The sequence below is a fragment of the Grampus griseus genome (genome assembly GCF_964374135.1).
Source record: "Grampus griseus genome assembly, chromosome: 3".
Lineage (NCBI taxonomy): Eukaryota > Metazoa > Chordata > Mammalia > Artiodactyla > Delphinidae > Grampus > Grampus griseus.
Window position 1 is genome coordinate 160,020,489 of NC_139019.1, and position 19,937 is coordinate 160,040,425.

Below are 19,937 nucleotides of genomic sequence, written 5' to 3' on the forward strand. Positions count from 1 at the left end.
TTGTGGGTGTTGGGCGCGGACCTACCAGGCTCGTAGTAGTCGTACACGGAGATGGGCAGCGCCGACGTCCTGCCCACGACGTGCTGGCGGAGCGCCCGGAACCTCACGCACGTCAAACACTCGCTGGGGATCTGCGGGGGCAGCGGGCAGGCTCAGGCTCGGCCGGGGCCACTAGGGCCAGAGACTGAGCTCCGGCCTCTGTGCTCTGTGACGCCGCAAAATGTGGGCCCAGAACTGGCTGATTTCGGGATGCCCAGGAGGCGTGAAACAGAAACGTGATCCCATTTTAATTTTGTGGGTCCTTCCATCCCACTTGGGAAAAACATCTCAGCTGGTCTTTCATCCCCCACTCCCCCCATGGCAGGTGCCCTCCCTCCTTGTGTGTGTGTGTGTGTGTGTGTGTGTGTGTGGACATTGACAAACTTGTGCGACCACTATCCATCTGCAGAATATTTCCATCACCTCAAAAGGAAACCCTATCCCCATTTGCACTCCCCATCCCCCCAACTCCTGGCAACCACCAATCTGCTTTCTGTCTCTTCACTCTGCATGTTTTTGAGGTTCAAACCATCACTGCTTCATTCCTTTTGATGCCCGAATACTATTCCATACCCCTCCCAACTTTCTGCACCAAAGCAAGCTGGCTAGGGCACAGGGCAGGCAGCCGTGGCAACTCCGCCTGAGTTGCCTCTCCCAGTTTCTTTTTCTTGGTATGAGATCATTGCAGGAACCACACCGGGCCATGGCAGCTGTGCCCTCGCCAATGTGGCTGCCGTGGAGGCCTCCACCCACCACCCCCGGCCAGCAGTACCTCATCAAAGTAGAAGAGTACTCTGCGACCAGCCACCTCGTACCTCTTCAGTGCCACGTGCTTGTCGAGGAGCAGCTGGCAGGGAAGCCAGAGGTCAGGGTCTGCCCGGCCCTTCAGACCCCAATGCTCTCTTCCTCCCCGATCTCCAAGGGCCCAAGGTGGGCTGGACCCGTGAAGACCCAAGGCCCCGGAGGCTGAGGAGTTTGCCCACGGTCATCCAGCAAGTCCCCGTGGGCCAGGCCAGGGGTGGAGGTCAGCACCCAGGAGAGGGCATTCAAGGCTGGTTACCACTGTCCCGAGTGCCTGCTTCCCCTTCCCTGCCTGCAGTCTCCCCTGAGCGAGCCTCAGTCCCAGGCCGGGCCTCCCTGTGGCCCCCTAGGCGCCCACAGAGCCCTGCCACCTGCTCCTGCCTCACCTGCACCATTCCAACTCCCTCCCCCAGGACAGGCCCTACTTTCCTGTCCCTCCCCACACTGCAGACATCCTCAGGTAAGGCTGCTCTGCCCATTTTGTGACCCTCTTCCCCTCCCCCCCCAAAAAAAGGGGGCCGGTCTCTCTTTAAGTTGAGGATGGTGGCAAATCTCTCCCTGGTATCCCAGATCATCCCCAAAGTGCGGGCAGGTTCGTTGAACCCTTCCTCTGCCACATGGATAACAGCACGGGTGGCCCACTGAATGACACCTACTGGGAAAGCTCCCACCCCTCCCCACCTGCCCCTCAGCAGATGGCCAGCCCCCAAACACCAACTTTGCCCAGAAAGACAAGAAAACAAAAACAAAAACCCATTTTATGAAGGGCTGGGAATTTGCAACCTGGGCAGGGCCACCAGCCAGAGACCTGAGCCGAGCCCTGCCCACCAGTGCTACCTCACCTGCTCCAGGCTCTCAACGTCCGCCCAGAACCCTGACAGCAGGGGCACCTCCAGGACCGCCATGTTGGAGGAGCCTGCATGCAGCCACCTTCCGATGAGGGGAGAGAGAGAGAGGCCCTTGAACTCAAGCCCTGCAGTGGAATTCATGGACCCCTCTGTCCCCACAACCCCCGAGCCTGCCTGGCTGGCAGCCCATCTGCACAAACACCCTTGGCTGGGTCGGTGGTCAGCCCATTTCACAGCTAAGACACTGAGACCATAAAGAAAAGGCCTTGCCGAGGGTTCTGGGCCTGACCCAGGTCTATCAACTCTGGGCTGTGTTCTGACCCGAACTCCATGCTGTGCCCCCAGTGTGAGAAGCTGCTCCACAGGGCCGAGGGAGTCCAGGCCACTGGGGGAGACCCGGTCACTCTCCAGTGCCAGCCCTCAGTTTCCTCTTCTGTGACATGGGGGGGTGGGTAAATATGGCCTCTGGGGCTTGCTATGTGCCAGGCCCTCCCTGTGCTGGGTGCTGGTGACAGGGAGGCTGACACTGAGTGAGGAACCTGCAGACTGTGTCCCAAGGGGACGGGGTGGCCACAGCTCCTGGGGCAGGCGGGGGAGGCTTCCTGCAGGGGTGAGGCCTGAGAGACGCTATATCCGGGTGGCACACAGTGGGGGTTTTTTCTTAACACATCTGAGGGAGGAACAGAGATGCCCCAGCAGGCCTGCCGGGACCAGACAGTTGGGCCAGTCCAGCTGCTTCTCGCTCCCCCGCCTGATTAGATGGTGATCACAGCCGTGCTTAGTGGAACCATCCTGAGTCTCACTGTGGAGCAGGAAACACAGCTGGAGGTTTGGGAAGCCACTCACCCAGGGCTCCCGGGCTTGGACCAAGTTGTGCTTGTTCTTCAGAACTTCCTAAGATGGGGGCCTTGGACATGTGAGGGCTGAGGGTCAAGGTTAAAGAAGGTGTCTGGGCAGCTCTGATGGGCTTCAGGTGCCATAGCTTGCAACCCACCTTTGGGGTCCCCCATCATTGCCATGGTAATGAGCAGCCTTCGTGGGCAGCTGCATGCGCCCACCACCGAGGACCCTCTGTGGCCTGGTCCCAGGGTCACACCTGGGGCTGGTGGGTCGCACAGGGGCCACAAACAGCCATCCCACCCAGCCCCACCTGTCACTGGGGTTTGCTGCACCCATTCAGAAGCACTTCCATTTCTTTCGTTTCAAAAATCATTTGGAGTGTAAGCTTCTGATTGCAAAGGCATCCATTTCGAAGACATCCATCTTGAATAAAGATACTGGCGGCCGTATGACACAACTACTAGCCAAACAACCAGAAGAGGAATCAGGCTGCCCCCACCCACAAAGGTCCCTCTTTCAGGAAGCCCTGGGTAACCTAGATGATGGACCTCTTGGGTCACCCTGCCTTCCCCTTCCAGCACCCTAATTCCTGCTCTTATATTTTAAATTCGCCAATAAAGAGTGAATCCACAAAAATGTAGGCAAACCCCCCCCTCAGACCCCAATATAGGCAGAACCTCAGGTCCGTGCCTTCTCTCTGTCTCTCTACCTGTGACCTCGCTGTGTGACCCTCGGGAGGGTCATGTGCCCTCCAGGACCTGTGAGTAAGAAATCTTGTTCTTCAAAGGTCCCTGATGGGTGTTGCTGACGTGTGTCTTGCGATCAGACTAAGGACCACGAGGGCTAGTCCAGCCACAACTTTGGTGAAATGTCTGTGGGGCTCCCACAAGTAGTACAGGCCCAGATGAATGCCCGAGGCGTTCCTAGTCGAGAGCGTCACTATATAAAATGCCGTCCGGTGGCGGTGCCAGCCAGCGGGGCAGGAGGCCTTACCTGGTGCACACCTCCAGTGTCACCGGGTACTCCTGCTGATGCTGGTCAGCTGCTGGGTCGTCATCGTCAGCCGCGGAGGCAGGCGCAGGGGGCCGCCGCTCGGCCTCGGGCTCCTGGAGGTTGACAAGCAGCTGGAAGGACGGCTTGGCCACTGGGTCTGGCACGTTGTAGGTAACATCGATCTGGGGGGGTGGGAGGACAGAGGCTGAGGGGACAGGGGAGTGGGGAGGGGAGAGGCAAGGGCAGGACAAGGTGGGGGACAGCCAGAACGACGACAACGGTGACATCAACAACAGCTCTGGGCACTACGGTCATTCCATTTCGCCCTGATGGTGTAGGTACGACCATCACCCCATTTTTCCACATTTCAAGCCCAGGTCTGTCTGCCTCTCAGGCTCCCTCCCCTATCCACTGTGTTGTCTGGGCTCCCACCTTCCAGATGCAGAAGCTGAGAATGCGAGGGTCTCCTGGCAGACTTGCCCTCAGACCGCTGGCCAGAGCCTAGGAGGCCAGCCTGTCTCCACCCAGAGTGTGACTAAATCCTGAGCCTGGTGACTGAGGGGTCGTGGGGAGCGCCAGGCTGGCCATCTCCATTCAGGCCTTGGCAGGGAGAATAACAAGTCCCACCGTGGGGGGTGAAGGGAGGGGTATGCTTAAGGTCAGAGACCACCGGAACGGGGATCAGATGGAGCTTCTGGGGCGACTCCATCCTCAAGGGGACACATTGCCGTCTGCCTTGGGTCCTGCCTTGGGCAGAGTGGATGGCATTTCAGGGGGCTGACAGGCTGCCCTGGGGTGGCTCTCACACCCACATCCACCCCACTCAACCTGGCCCAACACTGAGCTCCCTCCCGCCCGCCCCTCCAGGGGTGCCCTGGAAGCGCCCCCTCTCCCCGCAGCCTCACCTGCATCAGGCAGCAGCCTTCGCCCTTGGCGCTCACAAACAGCCCCGTGGGGAGGCTGGGGATCTGGGGAGAGAAGATGCCGTGGTTTCCCCCGCAGACCCACGTGGACAGACAGGCAGCAGGGAGGGGCCGCCGTCGCTGCCCACCCCCCACCCCTGGTCCCGGGAGCACGCACCGCCGCCATCTGTAGAAGCTTCTGGTTGGCCCTGTGCAGCTCGAAGGTCTCCTGGTAGTCCAAGTTGGTGGAGGCCAGGGAGACGGTGAGGTTGATGCCGCCCGCGTAAGACAAGATGGCGTACTCTGCCAAGGCCTGCAGAGCCACGCAGGTGTCCTGGGGACAGAGCAGGAGGCTGGGCTCAGCCCCAGGAGCGGGTCCGGCCCACGCTGCGGGTGCCACGGGTCCTCTCCGGATACCAGCGACCCGTGAGGCCGGAACAGAGCACTGGGTGTCCGGTGTAGATACCCACAGGGCTGGGGGCCCCAGGCATCTGGGGAGCATCTCCATGGAGGCAGGGGCTGGGTCCCTGTCCCAGAGCCAGGCACATCTGTCCCTCAGCCCCATCCTCCTGCCCTCTCTTGGACATCATGCCCCCAGGGGCTGCGGGTAAGGAGCCGTCCTGAGACTTGAAGCAGCCAGTGGCTTCCTACCTGGCTCTTGAGTCCCAAGCCTAGGCCACAGTAACCCCGCTCAGACCCGAGCCCCTCTTTTGGCCTTCCTGGCTCACCTGAGTGGAGGAGAAGCCCCCAAGGGCATTCCGCTGCTGGGACAGCCACTTCACCACAGGCAGGGCAGTGGCCACATCTCCCAGGAGGGTGTAGGTCAGCAGGGCATAGGCTGTCATTTCCACCTCGGCCGAGACCACTGCAACGGAAGAGGCCAGCTGGGGCCCTTTTGACACTGGGACCCAGGACCCGGTGCCCACAGCAGGCACCGCAGGTGGGGTGGCCAGTACCTGTCTGATAGACCCCGTCACTGAAGCTCAGGAACGCATCCTTGTCCACATCCCGGGAACCCGTCAGGCTCCAGTGGGTCACCCCATCTGTAAGGCCAGAAGAGGTCAGGGGCCACAACCCCTGTTGGCACTCAGCCTGGCAACCCATGCTGAGTGTCAGCGCATGTGGGCTCAAGAATAGACATCAGGGGCTGGGCCCCAGGGCAAGAGGATACCAGGGGAAGATGGCTGGGACAGGAAGGGTCTTGGGGCTACATCTCAGATCTGCAGCTACAGCGACAAACCCAGCCCCTCCTGCACCGTTGGCAGACATCACCAATCCCTGGCTGCTTTACTCTACCCCGACAGACATCACTAATCAATGGCCTCCCTCTTGGCTGGAGCCCTGAGGCAGGCCCCAGTCTACCCGACTTGGGGACCAGGAAGCCACTCCGTACTGGCAAAGGCTCCAAAGATTCTGAGCTCATGTGTGGTATAAAAAGCCCTCAAACCACTGAGAAATCAGCACTCCCTGCCTCAGATCTTGAGCAGTTAGTCCTAAATTGACACCGTCATCCAACTGGATGGTTTTAGAATTTTGCTTTTTAAGTTTTTTTTTCTTCTTCTTCTTCTTAAGCAGTGAAAGCAATTCTTCAGGTGACATCTTAAGCAGAGAAGCTGGATGGAATACCAGCGCAGCTCCTGGGAAAGCCCAGGGGCTGGGGGGAAGGAGACTGAGTTTGGGGACCTCTGAGAAGTCACAGCTCAGTGACTGGGGCTCCCCAAACACAATGAGGAGTCATTTTGTAGACGGGAGACTGACACTCCAAGATGGAAAAGGCTTTCCGAGACTCACCCAGTGATGGGGGGCAGGGTGGGAGCCGGCTGCAGCCCTCCCCTGCCTCCCAGCACCCTGCCCAGGAATGGTTTCCAGGAAGCCTGGGGATCCTCTACCAGGGATCTCCGAGCACTGTTTTCCCTGGTGGGGGCAGGGTGGCATCCCCTACTTCACAGGGGAGGAAAATGATGCTCAAGCTCGAGCCACTTCATCAAATGAAGCCACTAGTAGATACAATAATAAATGAGTAAAAAAAAACAGTGAGGGACTTCCCTGGTGGCCCAGTGGTTAAGAATCCGCCTGCCAATGAAGGGGACACGGGTTCGATCCCTGGTCCAGGAGGATCCCACATGCTGCAGAGCAACTAAGCCCGTGCGCCACAACTACTGAGCCTGCGTTCTAGAGCCCGCGAGCCACAACTACTGAGGCCCGTGCACCTAGAGCCCGTGCTCTGCAACAAGAGAAGCCACCACAATGAGAAGCCTGCGACCCGCAACGAAGAGTAGCCCCCGCTCACCACAACTAGAGAAAGCCCGTGTGCAGTAACGAAGACCCAATGCAGCCAAAAATAAAATAATTAAAAAAATAAATTTATTAAAAAAAAAACAGAGTGAGCAAAGGATGCCTCCTTCATTCCATGCACGTGTTCATGAGCTGTTTACTGGGGCCCGCAGTGGGCTGGCCCCACACCGTGTCCGCTGGGGTGGCAGGCAGGGGCACCTACCCTGGGTGATGGCCAGGCTGCGGAGCTTTCGCAGAGCGGCGGGGGCTGCAGGGCTGCGGAGCAGGGTCAGCGCGTAGGCGGTCAGGGCACTGCTGTAGGGGTCCGTAGCCAGGGGCGCGCTGGACTCCAGGAAGTGCCTGGCTTTGGCAATGGCACCCCTTTCCTCCTGTGGGGTGCAGCGGGGGTGGGAATTGGAGCCCTGGGAGGCTGCTCTGCCTTCACCCCACCCACCACACTCCCAGAGGTTCTCAGGACATGCCTGGGGCAAGCACTGGATGGCTTGCAGCCCCTCACTTTGTATCCTTCTGGTGCCCCACTGCCTGCAGCCTCAGCTTTCAAAGCCCCATTCCCTTTCTTTTATGTTGGTGCCAGGTTTTCCAAGTGAAGTCTGAACACAACAAATCAATTCAGAGACACTCTGGGGGAAGCAGGCAGACCCCTGGCCGCCCCGCCCCATCCCACTCTATCACTAGGCTGGCTTCTAAGACCCCCAGCTCAGGCCCACCTCATCCTCCAGGCCTAGCTTCAATTGTCACCTCCTCCAGGAAGCCCACCAACCCTCACCATGCTCCTGAACCACAGTGTGAGCGGGTGAAGGACAGAAACCAAGTTCATGGTCCAGTGATGGGCTTAGTTCAGAGAAGCTGCCCAATAATATAGGCTAAATGGAAAAAGGAGTGATTCAAAGCATTCGGGAATTTAGCAAATGAGCAATGGTGCTCCTGTGGGCACTGGTGGAGCCATGGAGTTAAGATAACTCTGCTTTGGTGATTGTTAAGATTGCAGAAGGAATGCTCTCCCAAAGCTTTCCATCTTTAGATCAGGATAAAGCACGGCAACCGCCCTTACGGCATGTCGTTAAGACGTACCATCTTCCTCCCGGGGCATGTATCAGGGATGACAGAGCAAATTAACTGGATCCCCAAGCCTGAGCCACATAAGCCCAGAGCCTGGGGTGGGGGTGGCTGGACACTTTTGCAGAGGTAGCACTGATGTCCTTATAAGAAGAGAGGACGAAGAGACACAGAGAGAAGGCCGTGGAAAGACAGGCAGAGATTGGAGTGATGCAGTCACAAGCCAAGGAATGTTGGGAGTTCCCAGAAGGTGAAAGAGGCTAGGAAGCATCCTCCCCTAGACCTCCAGAGGAGCCATGGCCCCGCCCACACACTGACTTCAGACCTTGGCCTCCAGAACTGCAAGAGAATAAACTCCCGTTGTTTAAAGCCACTGTTTGTGGTACTTTGTTACAAATGCCACAGGACACAAGTCCGGGGGCCTTTTTTCAGCCTAAGGCACAGGGGCCTTCATATTCTTGAGTTCAGGAAGAAACACTTGGTTCAGCTCTAGAAAAATCTGATAAGGTCAGAAGGACCTAAATGTCGATTTTACCAAAACAAAAAGCAGAACCAGGGGATGGAGGAGAGACCCACCTTGGGAACGCCAAGGAGCCTGGGTTCCTCAGTCTCAGGTGCAGGCAGGGAGGAGGCACCCACGAGGCCTGCATCCCCGGAATCCCTTGGTCCCGGGCCAACCAAGTTGGTTGGTCTTCCTAGAGGCAGGGTGTATGAGTCTGCTGGGGCTGCGTAACAAAGTACCACAAATTGGGTGGCTTAAAAAAGTAGAAATTTCTTATCTCGTGGACCTGGAGGCCAGAAGTCCAATATCGAGGTGTTAGCAGGGCTGGTTCCTTCTGAGGGCCGTGAGGAAAGGATCTGTTCCAGGTCTCTCTCTTGGCTTGTAGCTAGCCATCTTCTCCCTTTATCTTCACATCATCTTCCCTCTGTGCTGGTCTCTGTGTCCTAATGTCCCCCTTTTCCAAGGATGCCAGTCATAGTGGATTAGTACCCACTCTAAAGGCTACATTTTAACGTGACTACCTCTTTAAAGGCCCTGTCTCTAAATACTATCACATTCTGAAGTCTTGGGGCTGTTATGTACTGAATGTCTGTGCCTCCCCGTCCCCCTCCCACAAATGTATATGTTAAAGCCCTAACCTCCAATATGATGGTGTTAGGAAGGGGTGCCTTTGGGAGGTGGTTAGGTTTAGATGAGGCCAAGAGGGTGGAACCTCTATAATCAATGAGGCTGCTTATAAGAAGACAAAGAGACACCAGAGTGATCTCTCTCTCAATCTCTCCCCCAACCCCATCCCACCTCTCTCCATGGTCACGCCCCAAGAAAAGGCCACGTGAGGACATGGAAAGAAGATGGCTGTCTACAAGCCAGGAAGAGACCCCTCATTAAGAACTGAATCAGAGCGGCTTCCCTGGTGGCGCAGTGGTTGGGAGTCCGCCTGCCAAAGCAGGGGACACGGGATCGTGCCCCGATCCGGGAAGATCCCACATGCCGCGGAGCGGCTGGGCTCGTGAGCCACAACTACCGAGCCTGCGCGTCTGGAGCCTGTGCCCCGCAACGGGAGAGGCCGCGGCAGTGAGAGGCCCGCGCACCGCGATGAAGAGTGGCCCCCGCTCGCCGCCAACTGGAGAAAGCCCTCGCACAGAAACGAAGACCCAACACAGCCAAAAATAAAATATTAAATAAATTAATTAATTTAATTTAAAAAAAAGAACTGAATCAGAAAAAAAAAAAAAAAGAACTAAATCGACCAGAACCTTGACCTTGGACTTTCCAGTCTCTAGAACCATAAGAAATAAATGTCTGTTGTTGAAGTCCCTCACTCTGCGGTGTTTTGTGATGGCAGCCTGAGCTAAGATGGGGGTTGGGATTTCAGGATATGAATTTTGGGATCGACACAATTCAGCCCCTTAACACAGGGCAAGCAAGGGGCTCTCTGGGCAAAGCGTGTGGGACGTGGAGGGTCTTAGGTCGCACCAAAGCCTAGACACAGTCAAATCGGGAAATTCTGAGAAGTGCCACAATTCACAATTCATCACCAGAGGATTTGGAATTGGCACAGGTGTTAGGAATGGTGGAGTCCCGACCCCAGCGGCTGAGCTCCGTCTAAGCTCTCACTGCAGGGGACATGCCACGCCCATCTGGGACAGCCTCCCGGAAGTGACGATGGCCCTGGAGTTCCTCGGGACGTCTAAGCCCTGCTGGGTCTAGTACCGTCCCTGAAGGTTCTAGACTCTTCCCCGCAAAAGCATTCATGAGTCCCACATTTTGTGTAGGGCTCCCTGAAGCCAGCCCCTGGGTCGCTGGCCAGGAACCTGATTGGGCCCCAAATGATTCTCCGATTGGGCCTGGGGGCTGTGGACAGTCCTGGGAGGGCTCGTACTCAGGATACAGCCACGCCTACCCCACTCTCCTACACAGGCATGTCCCCGGTGATTACTGCTGGAATCTCTCACACCTCTGCTCAGGCCACAAGAAGTTGGATGTTCTGTGACCATTGAAAAGCATCAAAAAGTCTCACTAATGAGCAGAAGGGGGGCATCAAGGAATAAATAGAAGCTGAAGATGGCCAGAAGATGGCCAACCTGGCCTGCAAGGCAAAACTGTCCGCTCGCTCCTCCAGCCGGCACCTCCCGGGCCCCCTGCGCTTACCTCCGAGGCCAGGCCCATCTCCAGGAGCGCTGCCACCACGTAGGCTGTCAGAGGGACTGTGCCGTGGATCCCACCCTGTAAGAGGATTTGTAGTTTCATCCCAAGCCAGAGGGGACAGCCCCCTGCCCCCACTGGGCCCAGACAACACCGGGGAGCAGCCAGGGCAAAGCCAAGACCCCAGGAGGAAGCTGGGAGGCTGCCAACCTGGATGTCCTTGTTCAGAATCCTGCCCACCGCCGGGAAGGAGCCGTCTGCCCGCTGCTGCTGGACAATCCAGCCCTTGGCGGCTGCCAGCTCCTGAGGGTCAATGAAGATAAAGCTGCGCGCCTGGGCGAAGGACTTCAGGACAAAGGCTGTGAGCCTGAAACAGGATGAGGTGGGGGCTGGGAGAGCCATGGGCTGGGGAGTTGCAAAACAGAGTCACCTCCCGTGTGCCCCGCCAGGGACTGTGGCACGCTCCCCACATCATCCAAGACTCTGCTTCCTACTCTGCAAGACAGGAGGGTCCAGCCTGCCCTCGTAGGGCTGTTGTGAGCACTTGATGGAAGTGTGTGGGCACCCAGCAGGACCTGATGATGGAGCCCAGCCTCCCCGTTTACTCCCTCCCCCCACAGAAGCACCCGGGTCTGCTCCTTGCCTGGCACTCAAGGCCTTTTTGTGAGCTGGTCCAGTCCCACCACCAGCCCCCACCCCCGCCATGTGCAGAAGACCTTCCTTGTTGCTCCTCCATAACCACTCCGCAAGAGATCCCAGGTCTTGCTGAGAGATCCCAGGAAAAACCGGCAACCAGGTACACTGGACACTTGGGCTCCTCTATAGCCCTAGCCAGCCACAGCCATGGGCCTTCCAGTCCCCAGACCTGCAAATGGCTTTGGAATGGGCACATGAGGTGATGCTGGGAGCAGCTGCAGCCATTTTGCCACCACGAGGAGAGCAGCTGCTGCGCCGAGGATGCCCACAGGGACCAAGGGAAAGAACCAGGAACCCCAATGGATTGTGGGGCTGCCAGACTGGCCAATCCTGGAGCCTCCCCAGCTCTATGGTGTGAGGAGATATTCAGAATTGCTTTTTCAGCCAGTTTTCTTTTGTTTGCAGCTGAAAACATCCCACCAACCCACTAGCTTCAGTTACTCAGTCACCCAGGCCCTGGATGCACCATGCTCCTACCTCCTTTCTTTACAGGATGAAGTATTACTTGTCTCTCAGTGTTCAACCCAGGGGTCCCTCCCCAGAGGAAGCCTCCCAGACACCTCCACTCTGTGATGGACATGCTGCCTCTGGACCCCCAGGCCCTCCCTCTGTGTCATTGTTTTCTATCTGTATCTCTGCAGCCTGCCCCTTGTCCACCCCATCCCCCAGCCCAACTGTTGCTAGTGCACCCTGAATGGGAGACGATGAAGCTGGAGAATGAATGAATGAAAATAATGAATTCAGGAGAACCACCAGATGGAAACCAGGGAGCCAAGAGGGACAAACAGCAGAACTATCAGCAGGGGAAACACCCCAACTCAGGACGAAAGAGTAATCCATCCTTTCCAAAATCAAGTGGCTCCCCCACCTGACATGCATCAGGATGGCTACTATAAAACAAAAACCAAACGACACAGAAAACAGCACGTGTCGATGAAGATGCAGAGAAATTGGAACCCTTGTGCACTGCTGGTGGGAACGGACAATGGTACAGCCCCCATGGAAAACAACATGGCAGTTCCTAAAAAAATTGAACACAGAATTATCATATGATCCAGCAATTCCACTTCTGGGTATATACCCCAAAGAAATGAAAGCAGAGTCTTAAAGAGATATCTGTGCACCCATATCTGTAGCAGCATTATTCACAATGGCCGAACTATGGAAGCAACCCAGTGTCCACTGACAGATGAATGGACAAGCAAAATGTGGTATTGAGGTAGGACGTAGATGGGCCCCTGGGCTGGTGTTTGTCAAGCTGAGGAAACTGAAGCTTGTTTCCCCTGATATTTCAACGGAAAAGTTAATGGCAGGAGCAGAGGAGAGCTGAGCTCTGCTGGAGTAAAACGAGAAGAGGACCACCTCTTTCATTCTTGAGGTCAAGGAGACCTCCCCAACTGCCCATGCACAAAAAAGCTCCTTTGGGGATCAAAAATGGAGGGAGCACTAACCCAGAATCTCTGTTCTGTCAATCTCCCAGAGACCCCCCCTCACTGGAATACATTTTGGCTAAAAGATGCATGCGCATATCAGGCAGGGCCCTGGGTCAGGTCAGATGTGGAAAACCAAGAAAGATGATTGGTGAGAGGAAAACAAAAACCCGGAAAAACTGCCCCCATATAAGTGATTTAAATCATCTCTCTGGTGTACTCCTCGTTAGGGAGGATGCCCGCACTCTTCTCTGGGTGTGTATTTCTGCTTTACAAAGTCTCTTTGTGGAACTGTCTCTCTAAAGAAGACGAGGACCAAGGTCCTCTCACCTGCCGTCACCAGTATATCCACACAATGGAATATTATTCAGCCTTGAAAAGGAAAGAAACTCCGCAAAGTGCTATAACATGGACGAACATTGAGGACATTATGCTGAGTGGAATAGGCCAATCACACAAGACACTGTATGATTCCACTTATATGAGGCACTTAAGAGTAGTCAGAATCATAGAGACAGAAAGTAGAATGGTGGTTGCCAGGGGCTGGGGGGAAGGGAGAATGGGGAGTTAGCATTTAATAAGTATAGAGTTTCAGATTTACAAGATGAAAAGAGTTATGGGGATGGACGGTGGTGTTGGCTGCTCAACAGTATGAATGTACTTAATACCACTGAACTGTATACTTAAAAATAGTTAAGACAGTAAATTTTCTGTTATTTATTACAGTTAAAAAAACAAAACAAGAAAATCAAGTGGCTCCAAGCTCTGTTTCTGTGAATCACCAAAACCTTACAATTATTTACACTTAACCTTACAATTATTAACCTTATTAACCTCGTCCTGGCCACTCTCCTTCCAAGATACCTCAAATCCATCTTCTTCCTTCTACCCCCATGGCTCCTGTGTCAGCCAGGCCACCCCATGGCTCCCACTGCTTCCGCCAGCCCAGCCCTGCCCCATCACCTACTCTGTATGCAGCAGAGTTTGGAAATTCCAAACACTGGGGGGCCAAGATGGAACTTAGTTGCCCCTGTGCTGGGAACTGTGGAATTTCCACATTCTGCTACACTGTTCTCTCTTTTTTTTTTTTTTTGCGGTACGCGGGCCTCTCACTGTTGTGGCCTCTCCTGTTGCGGAGCACAGGCTCCAGACGCGCAGGCTCAGCGGCCATGGCTCACGGGCCCAGCCGCTCCGCGGCATGTGGATCTTCCCGGACCGGGGCACGAACCCGTGTCCCCTGCATCGGCAGGCGGACCCCCAACCACTGCGCCACCAGGGAAGCCCCCACTGTTCTCTTTAATTTTCCATCTTACAATACAAACAGGGATAAACAAACTGTGGTACGTCCATACAACTGAATATTATTCAGCAACAAAAAGAGCTAACAAGCCACGGTATGACCTGAAGGAAATTTAAATGCATATTACAGAGTGAAAGGAGAAATCTGAAAAGGCTGCATACTGAATGATTCCAACTCTATGACATTCTGGAAAAGGCAAAACTATAGAGACAGTAAAAGTCTCAGTGGTTGCCAGGGGCTGGGGGGAGGGAGAGACAAATGTGCAGAGCACAGGGGATTTTTAGGGCCGTGAAACTATTTTCTATGACACCTTAATTGTCCAAACCCATAGACTATGCAACATGAACCCTAAACTATGGACCTCAGTTAATAATGTAGCAATACTGGTCCATCATTTATAACAAATGTATATCACTAATGCAAGACATTAACAGCAGGGGAAACTGTGTGTAGGGGAGAGGGCGTGTATGGGAACTCACTTCTACCTACTTAATTTTTCTATGAAACTAAAACTGTTCTACAAAAATAAACTCTATTAATTAAACACACACAGCCCAGCGTGACTCAGATTACAGCCATGCTTTGTTCTAAGCCCTCCTGCTCCATGTGGAATAAAATCCAAACTCTTCCCGCTGCTCAGTCTGGCCCTGCCACCCTCTCCTCCCTCACGTTGGGCCACTCTCCTCCTCGTCTGTGCTGCTTCAGCCACACTGGTCTCCTTCTGTGGCTCAAACTCGTCAAGCTCAGTTCTGCCTCAGGGCCTTTGCACAGGCTGTTCCCTCTGCCTGAAATCTTCTCCCCTTGGATTTTCATACAGCTCCTCTCTCATCTTCTTCAGGTGACCTCTTCAAGGGCACCTTTCCTGACCACCCCATGTAACTGTGTGCCTCATCATACCCTACCCCCTTAGCATGCTTCATAGATATGAGAAATTATATAGGTGATGTAGTAGCTTTAAAATATATCCACAAATGCCTTGCTTCTTTTCCTTTCAAGCAGTAGAACCCAGTTTCCCCCCTTCTTGAGTATAGGCTGTACATAGTGACTTGCTTCTAAAGAAGTTAATGTGGTGGGGACTTCTTGGTGGCGCAGGGGTTAAGAATCCGCCTGCCAATGCAGGGGACACAGGTTCAAGCCCTGGTCCAGGAAGATCCCACATGCTGCTGAGCAACTAAGCCCATGCGCCACAACTACTGGGCCTGCTCTCTAGAGCCTGCGAGCCATAACTACTGAGCCTACATGCCACAACTACTGAAGCCTGCGCACCTAGAGCCTGTGCTCTGCAACAAGAAAAGCCACCACAGTGAGAAGCCCCCACACCACAACGAAGAGAGTAGCCCCCTGCTTGCTGCAACTAGAGAAAGCCCACACACAGCAATGAAGACCCAACACAACCAAAAATAAATAAATAAATATTTTTTTTTAAAGTAGAATGTGGTGGAGGTGACAGTATGACTTGGGAAACCAGATGATAAAAGGCATGTGGCATCCTCCTTGTTTCCTCTCTTGGAGTTTTTATTCAAAGGGAAGTCAGCTGCCATGTTGTAAGGACACTCAAGCAGCCCTATGGGATAGTCTTCAGTGAGGAACTGAGGCCTCCTGCCAATAGCCATGTGAGAGAACTAACTTGGAAACAAATGCTCCAGCCCCAGTCAAGTCTTCAGATGATGACAGCCCCAGCCAACACCCTGACTGCAACCTTGGGAGAGATCCTGAGCCAGCAATGCTAGCTAAGCTGCTCCTGAATTCCTGACCCACAGAACTGTGACTAAATGTTTGTTTTAAGTGGCTATGTTTTGGGGTGACTTGTTACACAGCAGTAGATAACCATTACATCTTGTACAGGGTCTCTCTCTCTCGAGCAATGAACTCCTGGAGGCAGGGACCATGTCTTTCTTGTTCTCTCAGGAGTAAGAAAAGAGCTTGACACATAGCAGACACTTGAATAAACAAACAAATGAATGAATGAATGAACACTGGATGCGCCGGAACCTATCTATAACAGATCCTGAGTTTTAAGGAAGTTGAAGAGGTTGGACTGGATCCTGGACTCCCTGGCCAAATATTTAGGGAGAGGTGCTAACAGGGTATCCATCCCAATGGGTACCTGGCACTGTAATGAGCACGCCTGCACCCTTATCCTACTGCCTACCCGATCCCAGTCCAGAGAGGGATGTGTGGTGAGGAAACAGGTTCAGAGAAGTTGAGCATCTGGTCTAAGGCTGCCACAGTCCACACGAGACAGAGCCTGGGTTTGCCCAGCCCCAGGGTGGATGCTGTTGCCATTGTCCTGTGTATCCTGCAGTTTTGTCCTACAGGGAAGTTTCACAAGGCTAAGGGGGAGAGGCAAGCTGCTGGGTGTCACATTTCCATGACCACAGCAGAACTGGTCTTTTCCTGCTCAGTGTGTGTGTGTGTGTGTGTGTGTGTGTGTGTGTGTGTGTGTGAACTGTGGGAGGGCATACAAAGGTCACAGCTCACTATTTCTGACCGGTGGAGGCCTCTGGGAGCTGCCAGGACTTGGCCAGCTTTCAGAGAGTGACTCAGTGGCTTTGGCCAATCCCGCAGAGGGTGGGGGCCTCTGCTTGCTAGTGCATGACTGCGGCCTTGCCTCATGGGCTGTCAGCAAGGCAAGGCCCTGGGACCAGAACTGGGTCAGACGATTGGCTTCTGGGGACTGGGGGGCTGAGCAGGTGATCAAGGCTGGGCCCCTCGGGAGCCAAGCGAGTGACACTGCACCGCAGCGTGGGCTCAGCCAGCCGTGTCCCTGTTCCCCCGGCCCCTGGCACTGACGCTGGGCCGATTTAAGGACTGGATACTGTCCATGCCCATAGCTGCTGCAGGCGCCATCAGGGTGTTGCTCTGAGAAGGAGGCCTCACTAGGGACAGAAAGTTCGGGTGCCCCACTTCCTCAGTAAGCCCCAAAGTGGACGAGGCAAATCCCTGATGATGCCAAGAACTGCTGTGGCCCAAAGATCTCAGGGAATAAGACCCAGGTACACCCAGGCCCCCCCTGCTCTGGTTGACCCTGAAAGCCAGAGGGAGCCGCTCACAAGGGAAACCGGACCCCAGGACGTGCCTCCAGAACCCCACAAGCCAGCTTTGAGGCAGTGGTCTGGCCTCTCCCAGCCCATCCCCTCCTGCTCAGGGTCACCCCATTCCTGGGTCCCATGGGCTCTGAGGAGGACCAGAGCGCCAGGACCCATCCTCAAGGGGCCAGAGGGCAGGGGTTCAGTTCCTGGGCCCTGTGGCAACAACAGCAGAAGGAGTAACAGTAACTGTCACCGCCGCCAGCTCCACCATGCACAGGCCAGGCAGAACCCGCCCACCACCCCAACAATCCAGACCTGTAAACCCCAGGGGCTAAGACCATGGCCATCTCCATTTCCCATGCAGGCTCCTGGCTACGCTGTGCTGGACATGAGAATGTGACTTCAAGTGGAAGAAACTCAGCAGCCGTGCCTGGGGAGTGAGGACTCACCACATACTCCCCGACTTGTCCCGCTCCCCGAAAGCGCTATAGGAGCCATCTTGGTGCTTGTAGGTCAACTGTCTCTGGTAGCCTGTGGGGCAAGAAGAGGGGACAGCACCCTGGTGAATGGCTGGCCAGCCAACGTCTTACCCCAGGACCCAGAAACAATGCCACACCCACATCGAGGGTTCCTGAGACTACCCCACGCCCACAGCTGGGGTCCTTGAAACTGCCCCACGCCCACAGCTGGGGTCCTTGAAACTGCCCCACACCCACAGCTGGGGGGATTGAAACCTCTACTTTATTCTTCTTTTGTTTCCTGATATCGCCCCTTTGTGACTCCTGGTCACACACCAGCCCCTCAGTCATACCTGGGGCAGGGGTTGGTCAGTGAAATGCACCATCTCCAGGCGCCCTCGAGCTTGGTTTGCTCAGAGCAAGGGAGCAAGGAGGGACAAGAGGGAGGGAGGTCAGGTGGGCTACTGGGGCCTCCAAGGCTGAGCTGGGCGGTTGGTCTTATTGTGAGGGCAGCAGGGGGCATGAGTGGAGGGGGTGAGGGGAGCAGGGGAGGGGTGTGAGGGGACAAATGTAGTGGGTGGATCGTAGGGTCCAGAGAGGAAGCAGAGAAACTGGGCAGGTGGGGACTGTCTAGGCGAGCATGACCATGGGCTTGGAGCGGGTGGTGGGGACAGGCAGGGAGGGGTTCTGCGGTATAGGCAGAGCTGCCTTAGCTGAATAAGATGTGAAGGAAAAGAAGAAGGATGCCGAGGGCATCAAGGTTTGCGGCCTGAAAGGCAGGAAGGATGGAGCTGTGCCCATGGACGTGGGGAAAGAGGCAGGAGGAACTCTGAACTGGGTGGACAGTGTCCCCTGCCCCGCCAAATTAATGTCCACCTGGAACCTCAAAATGTGACCTTATCGGGAGTGAGGTTCTTTGCAGATGGAATTATGTTCCTGGATTAGGCTGGACCCTAAATCCAATGACTGGTGTCCTTCTCAGAGGAAAGAAAGGGAAACACACAGATATAAAAGGGCTTGTGGAGACGGAGGCAGAGAGCGTGGTGATGTGTCCACAAGCCAAAGAACACCTGGAGTCACCAGAATTCCGCCAGGACAGAGGCCTGGGACAGATGCTCCCTCGGAGCCTCCAGACGGAATCAACCCTGTTGCCACCTTCATTTTGGACCTCTGGCTTCCAGAACCATGAAGGAATAAAGTCCTATTGTTCTAAGCCACCCAGTTTGTGGTACTTTGTTACGGCAGCCCCAGGAAACTAACACCAAAGGTTTGCCGGAAAACCAGGGGGTCGGGGGTTAATCTGGGGCTTGTTGAGTCTGAAAGGCCAATTGGCTGATAAGCCTCAGGTCTGGCTGTCCCGGGGGGGGGCGGGTCCAGGCTGCCACTCACCCATACAGGTCATTGCACTCTGGGTGGCATTCAAGGGCCTGAGCCCAGATGAGTCCACTGAGGTATGCCTGGCCCTGGGAAGCCAGGGCCCATCTACCTCCAAGACCCTCACAGCACATGAACCTGAGCCCCCCGTCCCCACAATGGACCAAGCAGACTTGGGGTTCTGGGAAGTCTGCGGTCAGCCTTCTTGAAGCCAAACCTTCAGTCCATGGCAACCCCTGAGTTCTCTCATCTGAGAGTTGTACGTTCTTCATAGTAAGTTTTTTCATTTTCTCATCCACAAGGACAGATGGTTCTAGATCATCAGGACTGCCCTTGGAGTAGAATAACTGCGGGAACCGTAACAGGCCAGGAGGCAGGGACCCCAGACTCGCCTTAGGAATCGAGATTTTCACGTGCCTCAGTTTCCCCATCTGATAGGGGCCAGCATCGTCTGAGCCAGGCACCCGCGGGTCCTTTTCGGTGGCAGAAATTTCCAAGGTTGTGCCCGTGGGTTCTCATCTCCCTCTGGCTGGGTCTAGTGCCCTGGTTGCCCCTCGTGCCCCAGTCCAGGGGAGTCTGCAGTCTGAGACGCCCCCACCACTTGCCCCTATGAGGTCTTGGGCACCTCTTCACTCCCAGGACCTTCACTTTGCTCATCTGGGAAATGGGGACCATCAGTGTGGAGGCTGCCGGGAAGGCAACTCAGGGCAGCGTGGATGGAGCGGTACTTGCCTGGCACAAGATGGATGCCAGCTTCAGAGCTGGGTCCAGCCCCTTCCACGTGCTCCTTTCACTTCAACTCCAGCCCAAGGCTAGAAGCAGAGCCCAGGAGGCCCCAGGACCTTGGGATCAACTGACAACTCCCTTGTTACACAGGTAGGAAACCAAGTTACTGAGAAAAGCAGGCCCTACCCGAGGACACAGAGTGGGAATCCATGACAGAAGTGAGACCCCACCTCCAGCCTCCCACCCCCTTCCTCCTACCTGTGGGGCCTAGATGTGCAAAGTGGGTAAGACAGGGCCCTCAGAGGCCTTGTCCGCCCCCCTGCCTCCGCCCCCTCCGCCATAAGGCTGTTCCCTATCCTAAGGACCTGAGTCATGGCAATGGAAGATGTTCAGTGCTGTGTTATTTATATCTGAAGTTCAATGCTGCTTTGTTTATTTCTGAAGAAGTTCAGTGCTGGTGGTTTATTTCTGAAGATGTTCAGTGCTGCATTATTTAGAAA

At 55.1% G+C, this 19,937-nt stretch overlaps 1 protein-coding gene across 1 annotated transcript in view; it reads right to left on the bottom strand.

Moving 5' to 3' along the window:
- Window positions 1-19,937, bottom strand: part of CPAMD8 (C3 and PZP like alpha-2-macroglobulin domain containing 8) — a 96,813-nt gene that overhangs the window by 4,547 nt on the left and 72,329 nt on the right. Inside the window, exons 27-38 of the mRNA XM_082651268.1 lie at window positions 17,329-17,410; window positions 10,632-10,788; window positions 10,428-10,502; window positions 6,921-7,086; window positions 5,380-5,466; window positions 5,152-5,288; window positions 4,602-4,757; window positions 4,427-4,489; window positions 3,522-3,703; window positions 1,683-1,770; window positions 812-886; window positions 26-131 (exon numbers count right to left, since the gene is read on the bottom strand). Coding sequence (XP_082507394.1) covers window positions 26-131; window positions 812-886; window positions 1,683-1,770; window positions 3,522-3,703; window positions 4,427-4,489; window positions 4,602-4,757; window positions 5,152-5,288; window positions 5,380-5,466; window positions 6,921-7,086; window positions 10,428-10,502; window positions 10,632-10,788; window positions 17,329-17,410 — 1,374 coding nt within the window. The remainder of the gene's footprint in view (window positions 1-25; window positions 132-811; window positions 887-1,682; window positions 1,771-3,521; window positions 3,704-4,426; window positions 4,490-4,601; window positions 4,758-5,151; window positions 5,289-5,379; window positions 5,467-6,920; window positions 7,087-10,427; window positions 10,503-10,631; window positions 10,789-17,328; window positions 17,411-19,937) is intronic.